This window comes from Marmota flaviventris, chromosome 1 (genome assembly GCF_047511675.1).
Source record: "Marmota flaviventris isolate mMarFla1 chromosome 1, mMarFla1.hap1, whole genome shotgun sequence".
NCBI lineage: Eukaryota > Metazoa > Chordata > Mammalia > Rodentia > Sciuridae > Marmota > Marmota flaviventris.
The window spans coordinates 49,278,528-49,303,627 of record NC_092498.1 but is presented as its reverse complement, the minus strand read 5'-3'; the positions used below and the strand labels follow the sequence as shown (position 1 = coordinate 49,303,627).

Here is a 25,100-nt window from a genome sequence, read left to right as displayed (position 1 = left end):
TTAAAAGAATAATTTTTAAAGAGACTTATAAACACCTAAACTCTAAAGAGAGCCCTTTATTTCCTGACAACCAGCTTTAGATAAGAGAACATCTAAACTTTGTTGTTTTCATGTAGGCAAAATATTTTGATGGAAAATCCTAACCCCTATCTCACTTAAATTCTTCATGCTGCATTTTAAACCCATTTCCCCTTTTCCTCTCACTGAAGAACAAAAAGCAGGTAGCCAGCATCCTCTAGATACTAATCCTTCCTATATATGAAGACTGTTATTAAAGCATCTGTCATACTTGTCTATTCCAGGATAAATAATCCCCATTTGTTTAACTTTTCTTCTTAGGTCCCTTTTGTAGCCCTTTAATCATCTTTGTGGCTGTCCTTTGAAACTTCTCAAAGTATCCTCGGTCATGCTCCGGGTTTAGAGCCAGGGATAGGATGCAGCCTTTGAATGTGGCTGAACAGGATTCTTTCAAGCCTTATTCTACTTATGCATTCTAATACATAACTTTCCCATACTTTTGCTCATCTCCCTAAATTTGACTCTCCATATGCCTTATATTTCTTTTTATCGATTTTCCTTAGTTACTCCTGTCTGTTTATGTTTATTGATGGAGAATATTCATTCAACGGATGTTTTGCATGTATAAAGTCTGAAAATCAAATCTATTTCACCACTCAATTACCATGGGTAAGGAATGGTAGTGCTTGTCGGGATTCATATGTTTGACAGTGGTTTTGCCCCAAATGGTTAGATATCTCTGTCACAATGACTAAATAGGATTCTATATAATAGGAAGTTCTGTCCCTCTTATTTCTCATTTTTCCAATCTAACCTGTATTTATTGATTTTATTTGATTTTTGGCACTGAGGAACAATTGAGGAGTACTTTATCATTGAGCTGCATATCCAGCCCTATTTTTTGTTGTTGTTATTTTTGTTTTGTTTTGTTCATTCATTTAGAGAGAGGGTCTTGCTAAGTTACCCAGGTTGGCCTCAAACTTGTAATCCTCCTGCCTCAGCTTCCCTAGCAGTTGGAATTACAGGGGCATGCCATCATACCTGGTAATTGAAAATTTTTAAAAATCACACACTGTCCTAGCAGCTTGGAGCACAATATTAAACAAGATAGAGAGGTTCCTTCCCCAAAGGAACTTACATATTTATATCCAAAACAGGTGTTCTTAAGAAATGATAAATTTCCACATAGAATGTTTTCTTTTTCATCTGCAGAAGAGATATATTCACAGATAATTTTTCAAATGGAAATACAACAGAGAACTATAATTCAATACCCTTTCAAAATAGATAATAGTGATTATCCATGTTATGTATTTATGTGTCTCTCTGTTTCAATTGGATAATTGGAAATTTTCCAAAAGTTTAGTGCCAACAATTTGGACCTAGTTCCAGAGCTCACAACATCAAATGCCAGGACTTCAAAATATGACCATACTCTCCCTTTCTATTTTCCTGTGTTCTTTGCTCAAAAGCCAAGAGAGCTCTCATACCACCTCAGAGGTCAATGTTCCCACAGCAACAATATTTTTCTGGTGTCCTTCTTGAAAAACCACTCACAACACCAAAAAGTAGAGAAGGTGTCCAGGACAATCACTGGTGAAAACACCCTGAGCAAAGAAAGCCACCATATCAGCACGTACGCCCCACAGACCAGATAACTCCCAGGAGTGGGTGTCAGTACCCTAAGTATATGCTGGAGGTGACAGTCTCTGAAGGACCAGTCCAGAGTTGAGCACATCAACATCTCAAACTTGTATGTTAGCCTATCTGTGTATACGTATGGAAACTAATATATGTACATAGATATGGACGTTTACTAATTTGCAGTACTTCTTCCTTTTTTTTTTTTAACCTGCCACTTAAAATGAAATTAGACTATCACATTTTAAGTTCCATTTTAGTCTTGTGTTAAAAATTTGTAGCCAAATGTTGCTTTCTTTTTAATAAGTTTCTGCAAGTTTAGCATCTATTAAATTATTTTTCTATTAATGAAGTTTGATTCAAGCCAATAGTGAATCTGATATAAATCCTTTTTTTCCCTTTTGAAATGCTATCCTGCTATTTTGTGTGTATCGATATATCTACAAATACATACATAGATATACACACATATACAGCATTTTATATTTCTAAATAGTTAAAAATAAGTAGTCCTTCAATATAAAGGTAATGCAGCCTATGTGCCCGACACTGCTAAGGGCTGGAGATATTAATACAGATAAGGTTCAGTTAATGCATGTTGGTACCAACAGCAGATTGAGTCAGACACATACCACACTGTGCAATATTCTTATAGACACCTGAATAGAGAACTAGGAGCAGAAAATATGGGAGCACCTAATTTTCTCTGTAAGCAATAATATTAGTTTCATAGCAGAGATAATGAATGAGCTGAGTCTTAAAGGCTAACGGGAATCTGGTCAGGGCGATCAAGTTGGTAATAAAGGTCCAAATCAAGGGACTGGCAGGCCAAGAAACCAAAGGTATACAAAAATCCAACATGCATTAGAGCTGCAGGTTATCAGGTTAGCTGCAGATGGCTCCTACAGGAGTGGGCCATGAACCGCAGGCAGAAAGACAGATATTTACTCTAACCAAAAGCAAAATTTGGAATGTTTCCCATTTAAAAAAAAAAATCTGAAGTAGAAAACCCTTCTAACAGCTAATTCTGAGAACAAGTTTTATCTCCAAACTAAATTGTACTATTTAATTTAAGCTCTAAGACTCCACAGTCTCTATCAGGATCCTTTACTACTAATTTAAAGTGGAATGTTGACCACAAATTTACATATACTATTCAAAGTGAGTTATTTAACCAGATGAAAAAGTCATAGTGCCTGACTGAGTCATTCTTAGAAAATATCTTTGCCCCAAACTGGTACAGATCCCCTCATAACTGGATTGATTTCTGAGTTCAGCCAAACCATTAATTTATCATTTCATTTAAGAGTTTAACCAAATCAGTATGCGTGCCGTCACTGGTCACCAAGTAGGGGAGGATGGAACAACTGGTCATTTGAAATTTTTACTTTATGTCACTGTTCTCTTTAGCACCAGGAAAGGAGCCACAGAAGAATCTTACAGAGGCACTTGAATACTTGATGACACGATGTTAGGGTCTGTAAACAAGTCAAGATGGTGCCTGGCATTTTGCCAGAGGGAGTGGTTTGTGAAGTAATGCCAGCGAGCCATTAAGTGTGGAGATTCCTTATTGGTTGACTGCTGTATCTAGTTTATGTTAATTAAGATAAACTGTGCGGAATGTATATATACCCCTCCTGTCCTACAATAAATGGCTCCCACTCCTGCTGTATCAATCTACACAAGTTGCTCGTCACCCCCCAGTTATTTTGCTGCAGCTGGACTGCGGCAACACATAATATGACACAGTATGGATTTTAATGCCCTGTACATAGTATGGAGAGGGAGGCTGGTTTAATGTTAGTGTTAATCAGGGCATTTTGAATGAAGGAAATTTTGGAATAATGAAGGAATAGTGAACTGAACAGAGCTTATGTAGTTCCTGGTTTGTGTAACTTGTCTTGTTGTATAACTTATGCTGCTGTGTAACTAAAGAAGATTCAATTTCTCTAGAACTCTTTTATTATATTCATGGACTTTTGAGTAGAGAAAGTATAGAGATCACAAGATAGAAAAGTGTATTCAGCATTCAACACATATTTATTGGACACCTACTATATGCCAACCCTCCCATGTTAGCACTTTTTACAGTTTCTATTTCTTAATAGATATAATGCTCAGAATTTGCAAAACTTAGTGGTAAAGCTTAAAAACTGAAAAACACAGTTTATAACTTTATTTCACATCAAAGAAAAAGATGTAAATCAAATATTTCTCTGATCTGTGTTTAAAAAAAAATGAAGAAAGTCACATATATAGAGTTCCCCTCTGTGTGAACTGAGGATTTTTCCTTCACAGTGTACTGTTGTTATTGTTGTTGTTGTTGTTTGGTGTGGGGAATTGAACCTGGGGCACTTAACCACTGAGCCACATCCCCAGCCTATTTTATGTTTTATTTTGAAACAGGATCTAAGTTGCTTTGAATTTGCAATTGTCCTGCCTCAGCCTCCCAAGTTGCTGGGATTACAGATGTGCTCCACTGCACCCAGAACACGGTTCTTTTTACCATGGAAGAAAGAATGTTTTTGTGTTTTCAAACATGAAGGGGGCATGGCACTTCAAACAACCTTAATAAGAGAACATGCAAGAGATGAATAACATAATAACCATTTAGCTATCCTAATAGGGAGTGCAGTTCTTCAAGGAACTTATTTACCTGTTACATTATTGGATTCATGAATATATCTGGTCTTTGGAAATGGAAATGTGGATTGCATCGACCTGAAAGAAAACTGATGACCTGGTCTGAAACAATGCAGAGGTAGCTCCTGCATTTGTGTACAATCCTGTGTCATGATAACTGTCAGTAACCACCAGGAATGAGAGAAGTTGTTTTCTTGGCTTTCTGCTAGAAGCATCAGATCATATTGATGGAACAGAAATCCAGGCTGTTTCCTAGGGGGAAATGGAATAACATAGTATTGTTACACAGACTCTGGAGCATATATAATAATCTTTACCTGCCACCTATTATACTTGTTGTAGAAACTTGAATAAGTGAATTGCCTTCTTCAAACACAATTTTCTACCTATGTAAACTTAGTTTTCAGATATGCAAAATGGGAATAATAACATCCACTTCATCAAGGTTTTTTTTTTTCTTTTTGGTACCCGGGTTTGAACTCAGGGGCACTCAACTACTGAGCCACATTCCCAGCCCTATTTTGTATTTTATTTAGAGACAGGGGCTTACTGAGTTGCTTAGTACCTCCCCATTGCTGAAGCTGGCTTTGAACTCGCAATCCTCCTGCCTCAACCTCCCAAACCATGCACCACCATGAGGGGCTCATCAAGATTCTTGTCAGAATTAAATGAAATTTGAATGATTCGCTTGAACCTCCCATGGGAGATAAAGAAAATATCAGATGCTTTTAAAATCAGAATTTATACAAACAATATTAGTAATAAAATCAACAGTAACTCATAGTTTTTTCATAAATCTCATTCATTCCTTATTACATTTTATTGTTTCATTTTTATAATGTATCTGTCTCTATGTTAAGAGGCCAAAATGAATAAGTTACAAACAAAATAACAAACAGAGTAGAGTTCAGGAATTCTAGACTTGCATTTTTCTTTAGTCTGGAAGAATAAAAGCTGTATTGAAGCAGCACATAAAAACCAAAAAAATAACAATTTGGCTTTTCCTCTCAGTTAATTTTTACAAGAATTACAAATTCATCGTGCCCTATCCTCTAACAGTCAAATCCAAACTTACAGCAGTTGTATAGAGCATACGAAATTCATGATGTTAAAACTAGGGGCACAAAAATCTGTCCCTACTATTAGAGGTAAACTGAGGTATAGACAAGGCAAGTGACAGGCTAAATAGTCTAAGAGGGGGCTACTACTCACCCTCCCTGATTCTTCATTCATGGTTTTTTGCTCTCATGTTGACAGCCCAGAGCTGCCATGTCCAGATGCAGCTCTGTGTCTGTCCCCTCCCATGAATGTCTCTGGGCCTAGCTGGTAATTTTGGTGGGTGTCGGGTGGAGTGAATGCTTCCTGTATTTTTACCTGTAATGGGCTGGTTTCAGTTTTCTTTAAGTATAGCCCTTCATCCTATTCTAAGCCAACCAAAAAAACTCACACTTAAAACTTGCAAAATGTTTATGCTTTGGGCATCTGTTTTGTGGATCTAGTTATGATAGTTTCAGTGGGATGCCTGGATTGGGGGCGGGAGGTGGGGAATAATGCCATTACTGTATCAAATTTCCCAATAATATAAAATTTGCACTTGAGTATTAAGAAATGGGAAGTGACAGAAGTAGAACCACAAATAGAGTCATATTAAGCAGATTGTTGACAAAAGGAACACTCGATGAATAATGATGCATTTATATTTTTAATACACTGGTAGACCCATAAGGCATTAATTTTTCTAAATTTTTATTGATCTCTGAAGCAGCTAAATGATCCAAAAGGATGGCTTATATTTCTCAATCATCTCAAAGCCTGCAGCAGTTAAAAAATAGTGTTCATTCTTTCACTCAATTCAATTCTACATTTTAAAATAACATATTTCCTAAGGTGAGATTTTCTAGATGTTATTTCATTTCAGTACAGTGACTGAACTCTTATAAAATAGCTTCTCTGGAAATAAATGAAGATAATATGTATACATACTGTGGAAATTTAGCCATTCCACATTTTATTGCAGTAAAAAGTACCGGTTCTTTTTTCTTTCTTTTTTCTGATGTTCACCTATTGAGACAAGCATAGCTGGAGAAGAATGAAAATAAATAAACTAGTTGTGCCAATTCATAATCAATAAAAAGCTAAACACTTAAGCAGAAAATATATCACAGATTTGTGCCCTAGCAAAGCAGCTATTTTTACCTTTCCATCATCATCAGAAGCTGCATTCTGACAGAAATCATTTGGTTGAAGCAGCCGTGATATATAAACCCTATGGGGTCTTGTGATTCAGATTTAGGAATATCAACTGCAGAGGGTCTAAAGGCATTGTGCATTAGTATGTATTGAGACCTCATTCCAGGTGGCAAGCAGCTGGATTTTTGAAAAATAAAACTTCCAAAATAAATGTGAAGGGCTTGTTCCCAGGTAATAAGTGTTATATTTAATGGAATCATCCTCAAAATGTTATAAACGAGGCAAAAAGGGAGTTGTGCATATTTAATATATTTGTTTTGTATTTCCACTGGTCAACAGAATAATGAAATTCCTTAACTACTTCTCTTTAACTTGCATGAAGAAAGCACGGTATGTTGCTAAATCTCTTTTCACCAGCTCTGCGGAGAAACAACTTTAATCCTTGTTAGAAAATTGCCGAGTCTGGGACTGACAAAGAGCTCATGCTTGTTCTATTGTTAGTGCTCCCGGGCCCCAAGAGCAGAGCCCTTTACAGCTGCGTGGATCCCGCCCGGCTCAGCTGCACTATTTAGGAGAGGAGGTTTGTCAATTTCTATTGACAATGGAGAGAGTTTTTCAGGGCCTGTAGCAGTGCTGACACAGTTGGGGATCAATGCCAGCCATTCAGACTGCACCCTCTTTCATTGCTTTGGTTTGTTAATTCAAGACTAAAGGTCCACTGAGGGGGTTCAGGGTGTTTAAGAAAGCTGATGAACTGTTTAAGAAAGCTGATGAACTGCAAGCGTTTATAGCCCTGGTGTGGCAATTTCCATAGTCAGTGGCAACTCCTGGCACTGAGGGAGCTGTGTCCTTGTTGACCCTCTTGTTATTAAAAATGCACAAGTGCTGCGCTTCTCAATATTTCAACACTCTTTCATCGTCAATACCACCTTCTGAGCCCTTCAGCTTGTTGCTTGCTCTAAAGATCTTCTTAGATTGGGTTTGAAAACTTCACCTTAAACACTAGATTAGACTGATGTTCTGTTTTCCGTGCTCCTGTTGATTTGTTGAACCTTCCCAGGGCTGGAAAGCAAGTAGCAGCTTGATGGGGAGACGGGCTGCTAATATGATTTACCAGTCTACAGTCATGCACAATAAGTGTGAATAAATACAAGGGTCTCACAGAGTCAACCCTAGCCTTTCCTTTTCTTTTATTTTCGCTTTAAAAGAGATATCTCAAGAAAATGAAGTGAGTAATGCATGCCCTTACAGGAGTTGAATGAACCACAAAAAGAAAAAAAAAAATTTTTTTTTGTTAAAGTGGTAGGCTGCTGTCATGGATTGATGTAGGAAAAAAATTGTAAAATATACAGTTACCGCTTTATTCCTGTGTAGACCAAAGCAAAGAATAAAACAGTAATGCCATGCCTTTGGCTTCAGTGTGGGTGTGGAGCCCCTTCCCTGTCATCCCCTGAAGGGAAGAGTGAATAGTCAACCAAGTTATTTGATAAAATTAACTTCTCCAAAATGAAAAGGCATTCCCTAATGTTTGGACTTTACTGCACATTCGCCCTTTTCAAGTTTTTTTTTTTTTTTTTCTTTGTTTGATGCTGGAGGTTGGTTCGATTTGGTTCTATGGAGAGAAATGAAGCTCACCTAATTTTGACTCTTTTCTCAAGATGAAAAAAAATGGGACCGGCTATATTTTCAGCTCTCAAAAGAAGGACACATTAATTTCAGCACCAGAATTAGGAAAATGCTGGACCTTTCTATGTTGGTGGCTTTGTTTCTTTGTGGGGTGGAAGGTTGCCTCCAGTTTCACCATATACAAGAAAGCAGCAATGTAGTGGCAATTTTGTCCTTGGTCGCCTATTCTCAGTGGCAGCATAGGCTAAGCTCTGAGCTAAACTACTGCTTTCCCTTAATCATCTGCTCAGTTAAGCTGCAATTCTTTAAGAGACTGACCTGGGAGCCAAAAATATACAGTCTCATCAGATAGGATAATTATTCTTAGAGACTTTTCCTTGTAGAATAACATATTGCCTTCCAAGTAAGAGAATGCTTAAACATTTTACTGAGTTCTCTTTTTACTATCTTTATAGTTAACTGTAGGTCATTTTATTCCTAAATCCCTTCTATTAGTTAATATTTTGGTGTCGTATTTTTAAGGAAGGGTTATCAATAACTTTCTGTGTTGCATTAAAGGCCCTTTCAATTGTTATGTAATCATAAGTAACATTACATACAATGAGAAATGGAAACAGTTTTTTTAAGAACATAAAGATGCACATGGAGTAATTTTTAACTGTTTTCATTTCCCTCATACTTATGCAGCTTACCATGTAGCTGCACAATCTTGACAGATAAACTGATGTAGTTTTACAAGATTTCATATAATATGTAGTATTTTCTCTCCTCCAATAAAATCAAAAATTTTACTATCTACTCCAGAAAAACTCTAATTTTAAGAGTCTAATCCACTTTGACAACATTTTAGCTTTCAGATAATTTGGAGAGTGGTGTGGGGTAAGGATCTTAATTCGGCATACTCATTCAATATTGCAGTCCATACCTGTGTTTATCTGCATAAAAACAGAACTCAAGAAGTTGAAACTGTAAATAATTTGCAATAAGGAAGTATAGAAACTAAATAAAATCAGAAAGTAAAGTGAGTATGTGCCTATAAAATATTTTGAGATCTCACATATCACTAAGGTACTGAATTTACTAGCAGTTTATTTTTTTAAGAATTTAGAAGTATAGGTATCTCATGTTATAAAATTGTTTCTAATATTTTTACATGTCCTGAAAAATAAAGTATCCATTAGGAAGGAATGAAACTAGGTGTATTTATAACATTTAAAAAAAAAAAAAAATCTATCCTACAATTTAGAAACTTTGACATTTTTAGTTATCCCCTTGATTGATAGTATGTAGGAAGTCAGTTACTCGTTTTAATTTGCTTACCTCATTTTATGCATGTACGTTCAGCAAAATAACAAATTAGTAGAAATAAATGATAAAATATAAAACTAATTCATTTTTAATTTATGCATAAAATGCCATTTTCTATTATATTGAAATGTATCAGAACAGTGTTAATAAATACAAGTCTAGACGAACTTCACGCATGTCTCCCTTAATATTTCTCTTAGATGTTAAATGTACTATTTTATTATTGTGGAGAAAAAAATATTTAAGACTTTTTCCTGTGTTTGAGTACCTAAAACCATGTATCTGCTCACACATGATCTGTCCTGGCATTCTGTTTGTGTATACAAGCAAGGCACAAAATCACTTCTCTTTTAAAAACTCTTTTGTCTTTTGCAAAGTGCTGAATGGACATTGATATTTCTGTTACCTGAATGAGTAGCATTATTATCTAAACTAGCTTTGTCACTTACTCCCTTAAATAGTCAACATCCATGCTGGACTTTTTTTGAAAATAGGAAACAAAATTTCTTTCTTTTTTCTTCTCATATACATTAAATAGAAGCAAGATATTACATTTAGAGAAGAATTTCAGTTTTCCCCTCAAGGGAGTTGTAGTCAATAGAGAAAAAGTCCAAACCCCCTAAAAACACTTGCAAAATGAAACAGATTCTTTCATAATCTGGTCAATCATGTCTTTTTTGTAATTCTTTTAAGACACAAGAGTTCCTTTCTGTTATCTCAAAAAATCTTGGCAAATACCTAACTGATAGTAGGTAAAAGGTACGGTTGAGGATTGATGTTATTTTTGATGGGTATTTTTTTTTTTGCCACCCCTCATTCAAAATGTTATTTCTAGGTATTGACAACAAGGCTTATGCCAGAGCACATCTACCATTTGAGTTTTACATAACATGCAGGCTAATAGGAAATTTTCCTTTTGAAAATAATTTACCAGTTATTCTCTGCTGCTTGGCTCTCCATTCAGCTCCATAATATGTATTTTGTACCCATTGTTACTCACAAATTACAAAGCAGGCCACTAGGCTGCAAAGTGCAAAAACACTGTTTCCCATGAATATGTTACAGCTGAAAGACTGTAATGTTAATTCATGTAAAGCACAGCCTAGGTCAACTTAGCAGATTTCCTAGCAAAACATACAATTCTGTTAACAGGAAATTATAGCATTATTGACTTCAAGTGCTGATCTGTGGTCATTTCAGAGTGTTTCATTACCCCCTCATTACCAAATCTGTTAAATGAATACTGTAGAGGTTGTTTTCTTTTTTATTCTCCTCCCCTCTGCCCCCATCCTTCTTTCCAGCAATGGTACAGCAATTCCATGAAAGTCATTTGCGTCTGGTTGGCTGATAGATTAGACCTGCAGCTTCATATTTACCAACTGAAGACGCTCATCAAGATTGTGAAGGTAAATGAAATGTGTGTAGATGTCAATTGCCCATGAAACTATAAAGAATAATGCATATATTGTCATACCAAACTAAGGTTTGATATAACAGAGTAAATGTAAGTACTTAAAAAGCATAGCATTAACAGAGATGTGCTGCCATTTATTTCCATCTTTACCTAGATTACCAAATAACGCTCTTTTTTTGAACTAATAAAAGAATATCAGTTAGTGAGTAATCACATTTTAAGATGATACACAAAAGTCCACTAGCATGTTTCTTAAGAATAAAAATGTTCTTCCATAATTCATTCATTTCATATTCATTAGGATCATGTATCATTATGAGAGCTTTGAACTGTATTTGTCAATAGAATAAGGAGAATCTAGGTTATTTTATTATATATTGGCATGAAAGTATTACATTGTCACTACCTAAATTCTTTTGTAAGCATGTCCCTTCTTAGACAGAAAAGGTGACCAGTTTGAGTGTTGGAGACCATCCAGAATTACTAATGCAGATGTCATGTAAGTTCAACAGGCCATTTCAACCTTGCATTTTCTCTTGCTCTTAAAGAGAAAAGGTAATAACTTATGTGTTATATCAAGTGAGTAGAGGCTATAAAATATTTCTTCAACATGATTTTTTGCAATTTGTAAATTCTAGTAAAAGCAAAAGATTTATCCCAAGTTTAACTTTTCTTAAAGTTGAGACAGAATTCCACTTATGGCTAAAAATGTAACTCTATGCTACTGACCAAATGTTTCTTTAAATGGAAGGTCTTTACTTTCATTTTATTTATATTGATGGTACACAGGTGTGGGTGCTCATACACATAATGTAAACGTTTGCATATATATGTATATGTACACACATGCACACTGGTTCTCAGAGTGTTATTCCTGACACAGCATTAGCGGCATCACCTGGGAACTTGGAACTACAAGTTCTTGGGAGCTGCTACAGACCTTTGGAATCAAAACCCGAGGGTAAGCCTAGCAATCTATATATTAACAAACCCTTCAGAGGAGTCTAATAATTGCTAAGGTTTGTGAAGAATCACTCTTTTACATTATTTTTTGAAAGTTTCCAAATTTAAATGGTTTCTGTCACTGTGTTGGTTTTGCAATCTAATTCAAATATGAAATTTTTGTGCCATGAAGACATAGATTATCACAGGTTAGAAAGAATCACAAACAGGAAAATTCTGTTCCAAAATCAAACTGGCCAATCTACAGAGAGTTAGAAACAAACCTGAAAAACTACAATAATATTAATGGTGATCAATCATAAATAATTAGTAAAGTGGCACTTGTAGCATATTAATATTCTGCCTACACACTACATTCAGTGCACAAAATATATTTGATCCAACACACCTCTTATCAGGCATTATAATTTATTTTTTTACAAAACTATAAGCACTTGATTCATTCACATTCAGCTTAATTCTCCATTGTTTCTTCCTTGTTTCTGTAAATATGACTTGGAGAGCTTTTACATGAAGTTTGTTTTTCATAAAAGAGAATCACCATAATGTATTTACCTTCCAAAAATATCTATCTGTTCATGTTGTGATTCATACTAGGATTAGCTGGTTATCTTGGCCAGCAGCCATATTTTCAAATCAGTGTCTCCTGTGTTCAGGATGTCAGAAGTTACATATTCAGCCAACTGGTGTTAGCTGGCAGATTGTTAAGATCTTTGTTTTGTTTTGAGGATTAAAATCTCCATTTTTTATTTGCCTATCATTCGTTTCTTCAAAGTTAGTCCTTTTCTCACATTTACACGTCTAAATAAGTAATCATCAAGCAACAGTGAAATTATTTTCAGCTTTACTGAGGTATAATTGACAAATAAAAATTATTTATATTCAAGGGTACAATGTGACAACAGTTAATAACAGTGTATTTTATATATATATATATATATATATATATATATATATATATATATATATATATATATATATAATTTGCTTAGAGTAGATTTTAAGTACTCTCACCAGTGAATATTTTGTCAGAAAAGGACAATTAGTAATTTTATAAATTATACAGTGATATTTTTATTGTGCACTAGTTCATTAAATTCATCTTATTTTAATATATTCTTCATTATGGTTATCCATAGTCAAAATTGATAAATATAAAATTAGATTTCATATATAATGTTTGACTTTTCATGTTTTGCTTTTCATAAGCAATTCCCAAGGCTCAGCCACTGCTTTCTTGGGCTAATACATTTAAACAAGTCATAGAGTTCTTTTTAATAATTAAAAATGACTATATTCATAATTACAGTCAAGGTGAATTAATAAATTAGTGTCCTAGTTATTTTTTCTTTACTTTGAATATAAATAATTTCATACATAGTTTCATTATTATTTAGAACCTGTATGGTTTTGTTTATAATGGTCATTCTCCTATGAATTTTTATGAAGCTATTCAATAACACTTGTATAGAATTGTGAAGGCCTCTAAGTGGGCTTCCACCCAAGTCATTTGGACTTGGCCTGCTTATTACAGAAGAGTTGTGCATTTAACCTAGGAGTCAAGCCCTTTCACTAGAAGTCTCTCTTAGTCCTCACAGGCCTTGCCATTCTTCTGTGCCCATAGAAACCCAGAGGTCATCAAAACTTATATGATAGCCAACTCTGTCCTGTCCACATAGTGGTTCACTCATATTGCTAAGAAAATGAAACAAAATATACCCCAGGAAGATTCCACAAAAGTCTGAAATTACTTCTGAAGTTTTGACATCAAAATGATTTATTGGGAAAGGAAAAAAGTAGAATTGCCAAATAATAAAAGTGGCTGTTGAATTTGTGTTCTTTCTAGTGGTCGAAGGGTATTTAAAAGTAGATAACATAAATCCATTGCCTTTTTTTGTTAGGAGAAAAGAAAACAAGTGAGCAGCACACTGAGGCAGGCACTTGTCTTAAATAAGAGCCACCAAGGCCATTGCAGCAGCCAGGGTAGATGTGCAAGTGCTGTAACATTTTGTGAGTCCTAGAGAAACAGAGATTGCAGGATGTCTACCTTGTACCTTGTCTAACTGCTTATTACTTGCTAATAGAATAAGGAAGTGGCCTTAATTGTATGTAAATCAGAAAGCCCTGGGGAGGAGAAAGCCACAATTCAAGTGTGTCCTGGCCAATTTGTTGATAATTAAGCTAAGTCTTAAGGAAAATTATTCTATTAAAATAAGAAAGTTAGACCCAAAAACTCAGTATACAATTGTCACTCAGTGTGACAATAGTAATTGTAATAGTAATTGATGTCAAATTCGTCATCTGTGAGTGAATATTTTATGTGCTCAGTGTGCTTTTAGTCTGACTACAAAGTAATGATAGACTTGAACACAAATCTCTGGGGTACTCATGCCATGTATATTAAGTCACCAGATTCTCTAGACAAAAATTGGCATTTCAGAATTACTTTACTGTCTCTGATGAGTGTTACCATGAGTTTTAGTATAAGATCACACCACTTTATTCATAACAACTTATGATTTAGAATAAATTTGTAACTTTCTCACAATAGGCTCATTCAGGTGAGAAAGAGAAGGATGGTGAATTATATGTCTTCAAAAACTTTCAAATTTCAGTGAAAATAGAATTGATCTCTTAAGAAAATTATGAAATTTAAGAAAATTTTGTCTAAATTGTTTAGGCCAGGTGTGTTAATGGAGGAGCCTAAGATATACTTTCTAACTCATGTGCATGTACCATCAATTCACCTGTCTGAATGTTCTGGTATTTTCTGGATGTCGTAATAGAAGTATTCTGAATACATCTGTTAAGTAAAATCAAGCATCTCTCTTACTCCAGCTGCTGGAGTTATGATTTGTGACCATGAAAGACAGTGTCTCTCCTTCTTATTTAACTTTTTTCATCTATTAAGTATAAATAATGACCAAAAACAAAGTGACTGCCAGCAATCATTTAGAACAGAACATGACATATTGATATATACTGATACTTTGACCAGTCCTTTGAAGTCTGGCTACTTAATACTAAAAATCTCACACAGGACAGTAAAAGAATTATAAAGGATATTTAGCATTCAAAATGGCCTTTGAAGTGACTCCACTGGATGAAGTATCTTCATTTTCTCTTTGTTTCTACATTCAAGAAAAAAATAATAATGATAATATACCACCCTGTTTAGTCATGAAAAATATGTGAAGATAATCATACTTTAAAAAGTGAACATAAAGGAGCTAGGGTTGTGGCTCAGTGGTAGAGTACTTGCCTACCACGTGTGAGACACTGGGTTCCATCCTCAGCACCACATAAAAACAAATAAAGGCATTGTGTCCATCTACAACTTTAAAAAATGTTTTTAAAAATAAAAGTGAACATAAGGACTAGGAATATAGCTCAGCTGGTAGAGTGTTTGCCTTGCATACACAAGGCCCTGGGTTTGATCCTCAGCACCACCAAAAAAAAAGAACATAAGGAGAAATTTGCTTTTTTTTTTTTTTTTTTTTTTGTGGTGCTGGGATCAAACCCAGGGCCTTGTGCATGTGAGACAAGCACTCTACCCACTGAGCTATATCCCTAGCCCATAAGGAGAGCTTTATAAGTCACATATTTTAAGTGCCACATAAGGAGTTTTAAGAATCAGTATAGAAATAATAACATAATTTCTGTTCTATTTTATGTAGAACATATAAGTTATAAATTATAATTTATTGTCTTACAAAAATGTAAATACTTGTTTTACATCCTATCTATGGCAACTTTTTGCCAGAAGGTAGCACTTCTTATTCTAAGGTTATTTCAAAGAGAAAAGACAAAATTCTTCAGCATTTAGGTATACACAAATTTTTATAAAGTATAAAGATACTGCATATAAATACATTTTATAATTCACAAATGCTAATACTGTGAGCTTCTTTTACTAATAATACACCTATCCTCCCAAACTTATGCATTTTATAAAATGAAATGTATCTTTCAGTATTAAAGGAAAGTCTTCTTAATTTAAAAACCAAGAAATTATTTTTATGAAAAAAATAAGTATGTACCATTTTATCTTTTTTATAGATTATTCAAATAGTAAATTCTGAGTCATTAGGAACATTTTGGGGAGGAGTTCCAATCTGTCATTTGATAATCACAACATTTTGAACTATTCATAGTGATTGTAGTTTGGGTAGCACTATTCAAAATCATTCATTCCATCTTTCTTCCCAGAAATACACCAACAAGATGACTGACACAGGCAGTTACAATCTGAATTCATTAGTGGATTTTCCAACATGATTTTTGAAATGCCACCTGAGTGTATATACCTATACATACGGACATACATACAAATGTGTAATGTAACTTATCTAAGAAAATTCTCTCTTCTTCCTCCAGAAAACCTACAGGGACTTCCGACTACAGGGTGTGTTGGAAGGAACACTGAACAGTAAGACATATGAGACCCTGCACAGACGGCTGACAGTTGAGGAGGCCACCGCCTCTGTTTCAGAAGGCGGAGGACTTCAGGGCATTACCATGAAAGATAGTGATGAAGAAGAAGAGGGCTAAAGACACACAGCTCTGGAGAAAGGAAGACCTGGACTACTCGTTTTTGTTCTGGGGCTTATTTTGTTTGTTTGTTTGTTAGTGCTTTTTTTTTTTAAACTTGTCCTTGTAATTACATTTAATGTCTTGACCAAATAAAACTTCTTGTATTTCTGTAAGAAGTAAACATGGAGGTTGAGTTAAAGGGGAAAATGCCAAGTATATTTTTGAAGACAATCCTTCTTGGTGGTATAGCTTGACCTAGAATTATTTGTTTGTGATTGGAACATGAACTTTGTTTTTTTTAATTAGCAAATTCGACCTCTTTTTTTCCCATCAAAGTAATGTCCTGTGTGTAAAGAGATATGTATTTCCCATGATACAACATTGTGAGAAGCTACTTCTGATCACTGCACCAACCCTATTGTACCTTTGTTAAAATGATGTATACCTTACAATTTATAATTTATGCACAAAGATTGTTTTGTAGTTAATTTACCAGTGTTGTGGTGTGTATAAAAACTTTGACCTTGGTTTTCATTACTCTAAATTGGTCTGCAAGTGTTGTCCTGGGCTTAAAGGACTGCCAGCTCCAAACATAGACTAGATTATACAATGGCTTGTGTCTTGTTCCATTCTGAACAATTTCTTTCAAGTGTAAGAAATTTCAAGGTGTGCTTCCATCAACATACCATATTCCCCTACTTCTAAATATAACAGCTTGCAGGCAATAAAAATTCATTTGGTCATAACAACTTCTGTATTTATTAGACTTGTATAGATTAAATGCAGTAAAATATGTTTGCAGTATTTCAAACCTCCCAAATCTCTGGTTTTATGTCTTTGGTTTTTGTGGTATTTGTTTCGTTTTGTTTTCAATTAAATAAGCACTTTATTTTGTACCTAGTAGATGCACAGATTTGATAAAATGATTATTATGACAGTTTATAGCCATAGCAAAGGAGACATTACATATTCAAATAGTATATATTAGTAATTAATGTTAACTAATAATTAGTAATGCTTATAATGTTCACTAGCAATTGGCACTCTTAGTGATAATTCTCTCATAATATTTTCTTGTGAGGAATTGGAAAGGTAGTAGTAGTATGCATGCCAATTTTTATGTGAATTTTTATTTTTGTAATTTTACCTAAAATATACTAGAATATTGTGCTTCTGCATTCATTCATAAGTAATTTTTTGAAAATGAGTATTAAAGCATTGTCCAAGCTTGCCTCTGTTAACTGGGTTCAAGTAATCCTCCTGCCTTAGCCTCCTAAGAAGCCAAGACTATAGGAACATATCTCCCCCCAGCTATATTTGTAAGTATTTGTTTTTTGTAATACTAGCAACAACCCAGCTCTACCACTAAGTTAAAAAACCAGCCCTTTTAATTAATTAATTATTTATTTATTTATTTTATTTTATTTTATTTTATTTATTTATTTATTTTTGAGATAGGGTCTTGCTAAGTTACCCAGGCTGGCCTCAAACTTGGGATTTTCCCGCAATAGCCTCCTGAGTGTCTGGTATTACAGCTGGGTGCCATTAGCCCAGCTTATTAGTAATTTTTCAGTGAAGTCAGTTAACACAAAATGAGTGGAAATAGCCCTGAACCCATGCAAAGTTATGTTTTAAAACTTTAGAAATTAATTAACTTGAACCTCCAAATGTATTCTCTGAAGTGTTGTAAATGGTGATTATGTAGCTAAACTAGTTGACAAAAATCTGTTGAAGGTTACTATATAGTATTGGTTGAGCTCAACTGTTAAGTCCTAGGGGTGAGATAAACATGAAGGAAGGCAGTGTCTTCCCCTTGGCTTAGTGAGAGACTAACTTTACCAAGGCAATGTTTTCAAAAGGCAGTTTGTCTTGGAATGCCCTCCCTCCATCTTTACATGGAGACCCTTTACTTCAAGTCCTCAAGTATCAAGTCATACTACCCTCAACTCCTTTGTGGTCTTCTCCTCAGGCTTTCTTCCCTGCAGCTCAAATTATTCTAGGCTTGGAAATTACCTATGTGCTGGAGATGGAACCCAAGTCCTCCAGCACACTCAGAACACACTGTACCGCTGAGCTACATCCCAGTTACACTTCTTTTTGTTTAAATAAAATGTCCATTTTCTTAATATTGCTCATCTCAATATATTTGACCCTACATTGTCCTAAAGTGTGAGCAATAACTGCTGACACCACTCCCCCGACTCTACTGGAATTTTTTTTTTAAATAAAGTACTCAAAGCAATGATCCAGTTGATAAGATTCAAAAATAAAAGGGGAGGACTGGGGTTGTGGCTCAGAGGCAGAGTGCTTGCCTCACACATGTGAGGCACTGGTTTTGATCCTCAGCACCACATAAAAATAAAGATGCTGTTTTTTTATATATATATATAAAAAAAAAAATATATATATATATATATATATATATATATATATTTTTTTTTTTTTTTTTTTTTTAAAGTGGGGGCCAGGGGTAGGTAGTACATAGGAAAGTGTTTAGGGCTCAGAGGGTCTTTCTGCTAACTTCCCTAGGCTGTTAAGACTTTGGAAGTTCTGTCCAGATTGTGATCATCTTTGCTCCTTTATTTTTCAACACAGGATTTCTAAAAACTCCATTCCCGCCTTCCACCTGTTTTCCTAACAAGGTCAATTGCAATCCACGGTAGGTCAAGGAACTGCCCACATTTTTCTGGTGACTACCAAGTCACAAAACGGGGTGAAGAAAAATTTATAAGGTAACTCAGAAAAAAAGTAAAAGTGTTTTTTGGGTTTTTGCCCAGAAATTCTCTTCAACCTAACTGCAAATTGCTTGAAATGACTTTAATAATTGTTCATTGGTGTGTATAATGATTAGGATGAACGCCCAAGCATCTGTCTATTAAAGGAAGCCAAGTTTTATATGATGTTATTCTTTTAAAAGTGCTTTTTTACGAAAAAGAAGTTTAATTGACAACCTGTCAAGCCTTGCAGAATTTTTAAGTGAACTAATTTCTAGTTCAAAAATAAATCGCTCTATCCTCCTAAATAATTTTGGAAAAGGGCAAAAAGTGTACATTCTTTGGACAGTCTGGTGATTGTTGCAGGAGAATATAATACCGCCAATAATGTCCAATTCGAGTAGACTTATTAAATAACCCATCTAGAATGAAAGTTTCCCCAAACATTTGTTGAAAAAAAAATAATAATAATGCCTTTTCCCGGAAAGAAAAAGCAGCGCACAGCTCAGTGTAAACCTCTCTGCGCCAGCTGTAGCTCGTTCTTGCATTCATGTATTTTTCCACTTGAATTCCCTTGAGTCCTTGCTCATTGTCCCTCGCTCAGGAGAAGGGATTTCCTGCTACTTTTGCAAGAAACGTCCGTGCAAAGTGTCTTGGGGCTCCCACCCCGCCCCCAGGGTCACGGCATGGCCTGGCACCGCCCTCTGTTGCCTGGGGGCGACTGGCAGTCAGAGGGTCCGAAACTTTCTTACGGGTGTGCTCGAATGGGAAAGAGGTCACTCCCGCTACCGCTGCTCACAGAGCCGGGAAGCTCTTTTCCGGTGCCAAAGTTTGCCTCCCGAGAGCGACGCGGCTGCAAAACCCTGCGGGGATCGCAGGCAGGGGCCACTGGCCGCAGGGAGCCCAGCGCGCCAAAGGTTCACCCTACTCTGGCGCCCCAGAGCGCGACCCTGGTCTTCTGAGCCCCGCCAGTCCGGCATTTGGTAGAAAGGAGGGGGGAGATTAGAGCAAGAGCTCGATCTCTTTTTATTTCTAATTCCCAAAACAAAAAATGGAAATTTCCCGGTCTGGGCCCCTAAAGGGAGGTGATAGATCGATGTTCCTGAGAGATGTTCACGCGCGGCTGGCGGCGGTGCCTCTATGAGCCGGGATAGCAGCCAAGCTGGCCTCCTCGCGCTCTCGACTCTGTTTGCAGCAACCCCAGTCTCCCCTTGACAGCCTGCAGCCCGCCCCACTCCTCTGTGGAATTTCAGTGCTCACCAAGTCTTTAGACTGAGTTCCCACCATAATGCCTATAAAGGAGAACCCGGTGGTAGTGGCCTTCTTTTGCTTCCAAGTCCCGCGGGAGGGAACCCTCAGGGAAGACATTGGCTAGTTGTTGTTGGTACTTTGCTGCAAATTGAGTTGTGTCCACGGGCCTGGGCAGCAAAGACGGACTGGGAGTAGTGACACCCACACCCAAGAAACATGAAGCTGGGGCAGCCCCCAACCCACCATTACCACACCATCACCACCACCAAAGGGAACTCTGGAAGTAACTTTCCCTGGACTATCAATCTATCAGATGAATATGGGGTGTAGAGCTGCCTGGAAGCTGTTCTCCCCTGTGACATTAATTACCATATTTATCAGAGCAGAGCAAGGTGAGTGCAAAACCCCAAGCCTTGGTTTCGAAAGTCACTAGAGACACTCAAGCATGGACTTTATCCATGAAGAATAGGAGCAGTAGGCATGGGAGTGTGCTCTTGTACCAACCAGAAGAGGAGGTGAGACAACATGATCTGTTCCTAAATGAAGATCACAGATTAATGGACAGAAGTGGAGGGGTGGGGGGTGCCTCTGACAGCAGTATGGGGTGCAGCAAAGAGGCTAGGACTTAGAGATGGAACAGTTTGGGTTTAAATAACAACAGCCACACTTCCACCTGTTTGAGCAATGGGGCCTTGAACAAGTTACTTAACCTCTCTTTAAAATGGACACTCAATAAGAAAGATTCCTATAAGGTTTAAGGGCAAGAAATAAGTTGTGGCCATCATTAACTATTTCTTAGTATAGTGATAGATTCCAAAGAAAAATTGGGAGGCCTGCCTGGACCAACACACACCAACAGTCTCACCAGCGATTCTTCCTGGGTATGACACAAAGTTCTTTTGGATCACTCGGCTCCTTGAATCCTCGTGTGTGTGTGAACTGGATAGAATTGTCCAGTTCCTGGCTTTTATAGACTGCCAGCTTGCTGGGAGAAGAGGAGGAGAAGGGGAGGGGCATGTCTAAGCTGGTCCCCTGAATAGATGGCATTGCCCTTTCTGACAGCAGCTCCTGAAGCTGCAGTTGGGCAGGGAGGCAACTGGAGATGAGTTAGCTTGGGGGTGATGGTAGTCAAGACTCTGAAATGGGACAAGAATGATCTGGAAGGTGCCAGACCACAAATGAGGAAACCCAGACTTCGACCTGTGGCCAGTGTGTAGAGTTTAAAGGAATATCAGGGAAGATGGTATTCATTAATGTTTTCTGAGCAGTAGCGGGGAATAGAGCAGGTGAGCTCTGTCCCAGAACAGAGATGCAACATAAGGAGGCACTTGCAAATTGTGAAACAGATCTGAGACAGAGACAGAGGGTTGCAGCTACCTGAGTGCAACCCAGGGTGGTACCAGTCATAGCAGAAAAGCATAAAAAGGACTTAGGTAGCTTTGAGTGACAACTGACCCTGTCCAAGTTGCTAAACTGGCAGAACTCCCTGGAGGCCAGGAAGACTGGATCACTGCAGAGGATCAACATGGGACAGAGGCCCTGCCCCTGGGTCACCACTCAGCACATCTGTGGCTGGAAGTTGCATGCTCTGACAGTGCTGGGGCAAGGCAGGTGGTGGTCTTGGGGAGGCAGAAACTGAACACCCTCTAAAGAGGAAGATAGGGTCCCCGAGGTTTGGCTGGGAATGGGGCTAAATTTTTAACCTGAAGGCTATTCCCCATTCCAGTTTCCTTTAAAGTAGCCGATCTGCGGCTTCTGAATCCCAAACCCAGGGATTCAGCACTAAAATATTTTCCATCTCTCTGTACTTTTCAACTTTACATTGAGGGTAGGTTATATTTGTTGCTTATTTGTGAGTGACGGTGGGGGAGTTAGGACAACAAAGAAACATTCTACACTTGTCCTCAATCTTCATCCACATTGTCTCCCCCTGGCTAGGTGATTCTCACTTCCAAGAGGAAGTGAAGAGTTGATTGCAAATGAGAAGCTAATTAAAAAAAAAATCATTGGATACCGTAGTAAATAGTTAATCTTCCCAACCTGGCCTGGGTTTGTTTATAGTGCACTTATACATAATAACATCAATAGACCCTGCAAAAATTAAAAATGATGTATCAAATTACTTTATTTTCTGCCTCAAGTCAATTCTGGTTTACTTTTTAGCACTGCCTCCCTCCCCTTCGCATACAAGTAACACCCCTGTAGAGTACAAACTGGATGAAAGAAAACTTGATTAAATGATAAAGGTAATTCTTTAGGGTATTTCCTTAACATGCCAAGCAAGCGAAGCTAATTGTATCTTTGGAAGGAGATTTTGGTAGGGAAGTAGAAAAATTTCATTAAAGAGGGTCTTATAGTAAAAGGTCAGAACTCAGCAGGATCAGGTCTCAAAAAAGTGGAAAGTGAAACAGAAAAAGACCAGGTGAGGGAGCCCACTGTAAGGAAGGTAGGGCTTTTGTTAGGTCCTCCTGGCTGTATAGCCTGGTAATAATTTTAAAAAAAAATACACTTTGAAGTTATGAATTGAAGAAGCTCATTCATTGTCATTCATTCAAATGCTATAGGTTTTTGTTACATTGTGTGATTACTAGGAATATTCTTTCATAAAATTAGAATAGTCTATGGAAAGTTGATTAATTTTAGAAATAATTGCTTCTTAAGAAATAAAATCAATCAAATTGGGTTAAAAAAAAAAAAAAAAGCTTTTTGTGACAGGTAATTCCTGCATCTACAGAAGAAAGTGTTCCCTGGGGAAAACAGGACTGAATGTGGGTGAACAGGCCTTCCAAGGACAAGGGAAGCCCTTGAGGCTAAGGGAAAAAAAAAATACTTTAGCAAATCTGACTCCTGTGTGTACTTTAACATTTCTACATATTTGACCTAAAATCTATCATTGAACAGAGAGGTTGTTTATAAATCCAGTTGTCTAAAAATTTTGGAAAAGTTTGTCAAACTTTTTAACAAGGTGATAGTTTTTCATATGTTAAGTGGTTTATTTTAAAATCTCTTTTCAATGTCAATGTAATCAAGGAATTAGGAGGTTTTGATTTAGTCCCATTTTACAGAAAAACAATTCAAAGCAAAAGGGAACCGTCAGTAATGGTTCCTGAACAAGGAGTCCACTAGCTGTGTGGCCTTCCTGGAGCTGGGCAGACCTGGGCTAGGAGGCCAACTCAGGGCAGGGAACTGGCATCATTTATTCTAATGCTCAAACTGTCCAGGACAAATTGGTCATGTGAGTACTTGTGAAGATCTTTCTTCAAAAAGAAAGGTCATTCTCAATTTCAAGGGATAATTGAAGGATCCAGCATTTAAAGGATACTGAGAAACAGGGAGGAGAAAGAGGGACTATTTTACCCTTTAAGGAAGCGGCAGTTGGGGGTGAAGTGAAGGCAGAAGAGATAGCCCTCATTTGAAAAAGTGGGTGTTTTCTTAAATTCCTGCTAACAGAGTTTTAAACTAAAACCTCTAGAAATTAATAAGAAATAACAACTGCAAGCTAATTGTTAGATATATGGGTGGGCAATTTTGCGCACGGATTTTGCAGAGAGAGAAACAGAAACAAAAATAGAAAAAAATTAAAAACAAAAAAACAGTAACATGCAGAAGACAGAGAAAGAAGAAGAAAAGCCTTTCCCATTTCCTTTCCCATTTCCGAAGTCGAACGACCACGACTCCGGAGACTGAACAAAAAAGAGAGGAAGGCTCAACTGCTTATCCACCACGGTGCCCGTGAGTTTCTAAGTGACTGCAGGCGCCGCTAGACGCACTTGGGGAAGGCACTGTACAGGACCCTCTTGCTAAAATAAGGAAATAGGGGTTACTGGAATCCCACAATCCCTGCCCCTAGTTTCCTCCCATACCTGGCATTCCCACAGGGAATCTTTAAGAAAAAGCTGTAGGTAGGGCTCTGGAATTCGAATTACTGGTGGCATCTAAGCCAAATTGGGGGGGGGGGGGAGTATTCAAAAGGCATCACAGCAATCACGTGTATTTGGTACATTTCATTTTTCCATCCTATATCTGAATTTTCAAGAGACCTGTTGACAGTGGTGTCTCCTCTCAGTAGATGTTGAGACTTCACTTTTTAAGGAAAATAATAAATTGGATTTCCCATTAATATTGAAAGGTAATGATTTTGCTTAGAATAAAATATGGCCAAACAAATAAAAGGGGAATGGATCCTTTGGAAATGGAGGTAGCCGTTTATTACCATGCCAGCCGCCTTTCATACACAGCGTATGCGCTTACTTAAAAGTTTTGCCATTACTCAGAAATCTTAATCGGCGTCATTAAAGCCAACTTCACTTTCTCTTTTTTCTCCCTCGTTTCCTCTCTTTTCAACAGTGGTGTGAAAGTTCAGATATTCTCCATAGTGAGTAAAAAGCTCTGAAAAGCAGCTAATGTGCCAACACCGGGAACATATCCAGGTTCATGGTGCGAAAATGGAATATGTGCTGTTGAATTATTATTTTTGTCCTTTAGGTTTACATCTACGCCCTTGTATTATGTAAATTTATGAGAAGCTGTGAATCACAGGGTTAGGTAGAGGAGTCCCCCCTCTCCCCGCCCGCCTTCACACGCAACAGGAGCCGACCCCATTCAGTCTTTGAATGATTCACAGCCCGTGTTCCTTTCTTCTTCCAGCTTTTTACCCTAGACTCAACTTCCCTTCCCACCCTCGACCCTTTGAGCCTTCTACGACTAGAGGCGGCTGCCCAAGCCTGGGCGCCGCGGTAGGCCAGGTTCGTGACGTCAGCCTGGGGCCTCTCGAGGTCACCGAGGGCCGTTGATGCTGT

General features: G+C 37.1%; 1 protein-coding gene across 3 annotated transcripts in view; it reads left to right on the top strand.

The window, feature by feature from the left end:
- The window catches only part of Cadps2 (calcium dependent secretion activator 2), a 527,786-nt gene extending 510,090 nt beyond the window's left edge, over positions 1-17,696 (top strand). For 2 of the 3 annotated variants that reach the window (XM_071612816.1, XM_071612815.1), the window contains 2 exons: positions 10,728-10,832; positions 16,181-17,695. In XM_071612816.1, the coding sequence (XP_071468917.1) occupies positions 10,728-10,832; positions 16,181-16,354 (279 nt within the window). In that variant the 3' untranslated portion in view covers positions 16,355-17,695. Of the gene's footprint in view, positions 1-10,727; positions 10,833-16,180 lie in introns of all 3 variants that reach the window. The other variant, XM_071612817.1, reaches the window with a different exon arrangement.
- The last annotated feature ends 7,404 nt before the right edge of the window (positions 17,697-25,100 follow it).